Below are 6,307 nucleotides of genomic sequence, written 5' to 3' on the forward strand. Positions count from 1 at the left end.
TTGATTCCTGAAGAAATGCTTATAAATTATGGAGACCCTGTTTTTCTTTCTCAAATTTTCATTCCCAATTAATCTTTAAAATACATCTTTTTTCCAGTTTAAATGGCTTCCTCACACTCTTTTCACCTTTGATCAACTTGCGTTTTGTCAAATCTATAATGAGATTAAGAAGCTGATAGTCTAAATATCAACTTGTGCGGCTATGTGGTCTAGTAGTATGACAGTCGCTCTCGGATCGGAAGTCCCTGGATTCGAGCCTCGATCGGCGCATTGTTGAGTCCTTGGAGAAGGCTCTTTACTCATGTTCTCTCACCTTACTCAAGTGTAAAATGGGTACCTGGTCGTTAACAGCGTTGTCTCTGTCGGAAAAAAAATGTAGGATTGCCTAACAGGTGTCATGTTTCATTCTACATGTTGCTGTTGGTCAGGGACTCCTTGTAGAGCGCTTTGAGCACGTTTAGCGGATATTACGCTATATAAATGCCCAAGTTATAATAAGTTGTTTTTATTATTATTATTAATTTTATTATTATTATTATTATTATTATTATTATTATTATTATTATTATTATTATTATTATTATTATTATTATTATTATTATCATTATAATTATTATTATTATTATCATTATTATTATTATTATTATTATTATTATTATTATTATTATTATTATTATTATTATTATTATTATTATTATTATCATTATTATTATTATTTATCATTATAATTATTATTATTATTATCATTATAATAATTATCATTATTATTATTATTATTATTATTATTATTATTATTATTATTATTATGATTATGATTATTATTATTATTATTATTATTATTATTATTATTATTATTATTATTATTATTATTATTATTATTATTATTATTATGATTATTATGATTATTATGATTATTATTATTATTATTATTATTTATTATTATTATTATCGATTATTATTATTATTATTATTATTATTATTATTATTATTATTATTATTTATTATTATTATTATTATTATTATTATTATTATTATTATTATTATTATTAAATAGGCCGTGATTTTGTCGGATACAAAAATCTACTGGTGAAAATAAAAGTGAGAGATGACAAAGGTGGTGACTCACCATGATAGAAGTTGCGAAGATGTTCTTCGTGTCCGATGAGAACGTCCAACTGTCTCACAAACGAGTGTTCCTGCACGGATTCCTGTAGCCATTCCCGGCCTGACTGGGCCGACGTTAGGCCTTGGCTGCGTCTCTTGGCAAGTTTGTCGATGATGGCAGCCATGCTGGGACAGAGCCATTTGAGGCCCTGGATGAAACTCCAGAATCCACCATCTGACTCGGAGCTGGTCTGATAATAGAACAAATAAATAAAAAATACTACTACTACTACTATTACTACTACTACTATTACTACTACTACTACTATACTATTACTATTACTACTATTACTACTATTACTACTATTACTACTACTACTACTACTACTACTACTACTACTACTACTACTACTACTTCTACTACTACTATTACTATTACTACTACTCCTGCTATTACTACTACCACGACTACTACTACTACTATTACTACTACTCCTGCTATTACTACTACTACTACTACTACTACTGAAAACTAGAGCTTTTTATATAGCACTATATCCACTAAACATGCTCAAAGCGCCTTACAATGGGTCCCTGGCCAACAGCAACACTTAACATTTAGGACGGGACATAACGCCTGTTAGGCGATATTACATTTTTTTCGGACGGAGACAATGCTGTTAACGGCCAGGTACTCATTTTACACCTGAGTACTGTAAGAGAATGTGAGTAAAGAGCCTTTTCCAAGGAGTCAACTATGCGCCGAGCGAGACTCGAACCTAGGACATTCCGATCCAAAAGCGAGTGTCATACCACTAGACCATATAGCCGCATGGTGATAAAGATTCTTAGTATAGATAGAATGAAGTTGACGTCACTCAGGTCTTTGTTATTGCTTTTTGCCATCTGCGTTTATGAGTAACTATAAACGGTCAAGGTTACACATAGTTTTGTGTGTTGGTCAATTATATATTTCCGGATGGCAATGTTTTGAGCTTCTCAGACAAGCCCATACTATCTATAAGACACTAACAAATAAACAAAAACAAACAAAAAAATGAATCAACAACGTATTTTTTTTTTAAATAAAAAAAATAATCTAACTCAATTTCAGCCAATCAAAACAATGGACTGTGAACAGATTCATAACAATTTTAATTAGGCAGTCCAGGGTTTTTGAGTCCTCCCACAAACATTGAAAAATAAAAGTATAAAAGCATCTTGAATCTATGGCCTAGGTGAAACTCCACCCAAAGTCAACCCAGCAGTCATTGGGTAGCTGGGTCTGTTAGATCTGGTGGAAAGTACTTGGTGATAGACCAGCATTCTATCCAAAGGATAACAAGCAATTTCAATTTCATGCTATAGAAACCAGGATCAACTCCATCTCCATGGGCCTAATGGCTCTGAAGGAGTAATTTTTTATTTTTTAATCCATAGTTAGAAGTTTAAGTTTTCTGATCAAAAAGCAACAGGGTGTTTTGGCCATGTTCAGCAGAGAAGTGCTTATTTAAAATAAAACCAACTACTACGATGTAGAAAACAAACCTGATTGCTTCGTAAGCCATGACAAAGGATGGCCTCTGTGTCCAGACAGACTCGTTTCAATCCACCATACCTTGACCACACACCTTGAGCCGAGTGTCCAGCCAATAATCCTTCTACTGTCCTTTTCAGCTTGATCAAAAGGCTGAAACGAAAAATGGGAGCAAGGAGCGTAATATAATGCGATTACGACGAAAGATTCTAAATTAAATTATGAGTTTTTAAAATAGAGCATTTGTATAGCGCAATATCCACTAAACGTGCTCAAAGCGCTTTACAAGGGGTCCCTAGCCAACAGCAACACATAACATGTAGGACAGGACATGATGCCTGTTAGGTGATATTACAAGTTTTTCGGACATAGACAATGTTGTTAACTACCTAGTACTCATTTTACACCTTAGTACGGTGAGAGAAAGTGAGTAAAGAGCCTTTTCCAAGGGCTCAACTATGCGCTGAGCAAGGCTCGAACCTAGGACCATCCAGTTCGAAAGCGAGTGTCATACCACCAGACCACAGAGACGCAAATAGTAGTACAGGATTATAATTATATGTTGAATCTTGAGTTGCAACTATGAACTTTTGAGTTTTGATTCTATATCAGAAAAATCTGAATAATGCCAGCATCACCCGTAATGCCTTGCCACAAAGTGGCCAATACGAGTTTGTTTCTTGATTGATTTATATAATATTTCAGGATGTTTTATTCACATGGGCAATATAGACACCTATGACTTAAGTATAAAGTCTTTCTTCACAAATTAAAAAAAAAAAAAAGGAAAAGATAAAGCATAAGGACTTGGGGTGACCTACCCTACTAAATACTATTTATTTCCAAATATAATTTGAAGGAAAATGGTTGTCTCTGAATTTGTTTCTTTTTTTTTTTTTTTATCTTTAAGGCCCCTTTGTTAGATTTCAACTATCCCAATTAGTTACACTTTTTATGAATGTCTGAAGATGGCAACTGCCAGAAGATATGAACTGAGAAAAAAATGGTGATAGAGATCGATAAAGATTTTCAACAGAATGCACCATAGACACGCTTTTCATAAATAGGCACACACATGTTGTTTCTAGTGTTCCATTACACAGGTCACATTTTATGGATTATTGTTTTATTTGTTTATCGCATTTGCAATTACATTAGGTCATTTCAGCACCAGTAAAAAAGGAAGAAAATGAGATAGTCAAAAAATTCTAAAATTGCAATTGAAAGCACACAAGAAAAAGTAAGTCAAAGGGGAATAGTTCAAATAGGAACAGATGTAAATTTCGAGAACATGCAATCAGTGTACTTAGTTTGAGATCAACTAAACGTCTCATGGGAAGATCCCAATAGCTCAGATCGTAGAGCACTCGCATCACAATCAAGGGGACCGAGATCGATGCCAGGAGCAGTCGAGATTTCTCCTGACCCCCCCCCCCTCCCCTTCTGACTACCATCCTATCCAAAGGGTAGCAAGCAATTGCTTTTGTCAGTTTCATGCCATAGAAACTAGGATAAACTCCAGCTCCATGAGCATTAGGCCTATATCTCTCAATTACTTTTTTTTTTTCAAATTAAAAGTCTCATCCAGACGAGTCTATTATTTTCTCCTTGTTCCGTTTCTGAGCATGAATTTCTTAAAATTGTTTTAAATTTATTTTTTTTTAATTTTCCACTGACCATTTGATTGCCCTCTGAATTTTTTTGTTTGTTTGTTTTTTAATAATCTATTCTTTTAGTATATACTTTTTTAGATTTGAGTGGGGACGAATATTACTATTACAATTTGCAACATTCTATAGAGAGGAACCAAAAGAAAGAGAAAAAGATTTAAAAGAAAAAAGGGTGTGGGGGGGGGGGGGGTTCAAAAAAGTGTCTGTGTACAATCGTCCATCGTTATTGGCAGACATGTCTGGCAATAATCACAAATCACAACATATAAGGTTGTTTTTTGTTGTTGTTTTTTTTTTATCTTTCACTTTCATTCATTCAGTTCCAGACGTCGTCAACATTTTCATTTTCAATTTTAAGAGAAAAATGTTTATAAAATAATCCATCAACATATATTTTTTCCAAGCACACAAAGAAATTTGAACGAATAGAAACAAACAGTGGGATTTTGTCGGATTTTTGCATGTCACTCTTGACATGAGGTCATTCTGGGCCACCTCCCACTTTTCTGACAGACTGAAATTTAAGATATAATTCGACTCAATTATTCAGTATCCTTCTTACTCAGACAAATTCTAATCATTTCAAACCTAGAACATTACTTCATAACTAGATATTTAAACTGAAAGTCAACAAAACTCACTGTAACAGTGAATTATCACGAGACTTAAATAAATAAATACCTTCCATGTTTGTGATCGTCCATATCAGCCATGTTTGTTGTTGACGTTTGGAAACAGAGATACATCATCATCAGTTTCGTAAAATTCTTGGTCACTCGGGTGCAGGGTTGCCAGATTATTTTTCAACAAAATGCCAGGGGAAGACTCAAAAAATGCCAAAACACTCAAAAAAAATGCCAAAGTCTGTTGACTCCCACCCCCACTAAGAAAACTACTCACTTTTGATAGACAATTTACTATCATATCCTGGTGGCTTGCGTGTTTTCTTTTCTTTTTTTTTTTGAATTATACTAAATTTCCTGGTGGGGTAATGAAATAATTAAGAAAAGGTGTCTTTTTGAAGTAAAATATACAAGAAAAAAAAAAAGCCAAATAAAATTGCCAAATCCAAATGATTTTTCTAATGCCAAAACTTTTTTCAAAAATGCCAGATTTTTGGAATCTGCATTTAAAATGAAAAACTGGAAAACCCCTGTTTTCCCGGGTGATGTTACATCTGTTTTTATTTTTTTAAAAATTAAATTAATTAATTTTTTAATTTTTTTTTTTCTTTTTGTTATTGCTTGTTTTTTTTAAATTTTTTTTATTTTTTTAAATTTTTTTTTTGTATTTGTTTGCTTGTTTGTTTTGCTTTTTTCTTTTTAAATTTGTGTTTGGTTGGATTTTTTTTTACACTTTGTTCAAGGAAAAAAAATGCAAAAACAAACCAACGTTCATTTCAAAAATTACTTTGAAATTTAAAAAAGCAAAAAATTCCCAAAAACTGTTGTCAAGTTAATTGCTTCGGGTTTTCAGACCTGCAAATATTGCACGTCAAACATTAATTATTTGAAATAAATATTTTGACTGAGTAAAAACATTTTTTCCCCAAACTTTAGGAACACTAACAGAAACGCGTTTTTTTGCCCCCGAATCAGCGGAGTGGAACAGCGCATTTATTTTTATTAATTTTTTTTTTTTAAGGTTGATTGGCACATTACTTTTTTACCCCCAAGGTAAATTAAAAACCATTTAAAGACACAATAAATAAGTTTAGAAAGAAAATGTTGTTTTTGATCCCCGGGGTAGAGTACCTACCCACCCAGTGTGAAACGGAGAGGAAACATTTTTTTGAATCTATTGGGTTATTAAAAAATTTAACAAATATAAAATATTAAAGTTGTCCTTGAGGGTACAGGGAATAAAACCCCCCAAAATTGGTTTTAGAGTCGGGGTTTTGTTTTTTGTTTTTTTTTTCTAAAAAAAATTTACTTCCCCCCCTGTGTCTTAAAAAAAATGTTAAAACCCCCATTTTGGAAGCAATTTAAAAATCAAT

At 32.5% G+C, this 6,307-nt stretch overlaps 1 protein-coding gene across 1 annotated transcript; it reads right to left on the reverse strand.

Annotated features, from left to right (window-relative positions):
* Window positions 1-84: 84 nt before the first annotated feature.
* LOC144961605 (run domain Beclin-1-interacting and cysteine-rich domain-containing protein-like) lies at window positions 85-5,029 on the reverse strand (the record flags this gene model as incomplete). The annotated part of the gene is made up of 4 exons (XM_078894735.1): window positions 4,993-5,029; window positions 2,653-2,794; window positions 1,127-1,355; window positions 85-153 (listed from the first exon to the last, which is right to left on the reverse strand). Coding segments are annotated over exons 1-4 (472 nt in total), but the record flags the coding sequence as incomplete, so codon positions are not given.
* Between the last annotated feature and the right edge of the window lie 1,278 nt (window positions 5,030-6,307).

Source organism: Berghia stephanieae, unplaced genomic scaffold, assembly GCF_034508935.2.
Source record: "Berghia stephanieae isolate SIO BIC M18660-M18661 unplaced genomic scaffold, UCSD_Bste_1.3 scaffold327, whole genome shotgun sequence".
In the NCBI taxonomy this organism is placed as follows: domain Eukaryota; kingdom Metazoa; phylum Mollusca; class Gastropoda; order Nudibranchia; family Aeolidiidae; genus Berghia; species Berghia stephanieae.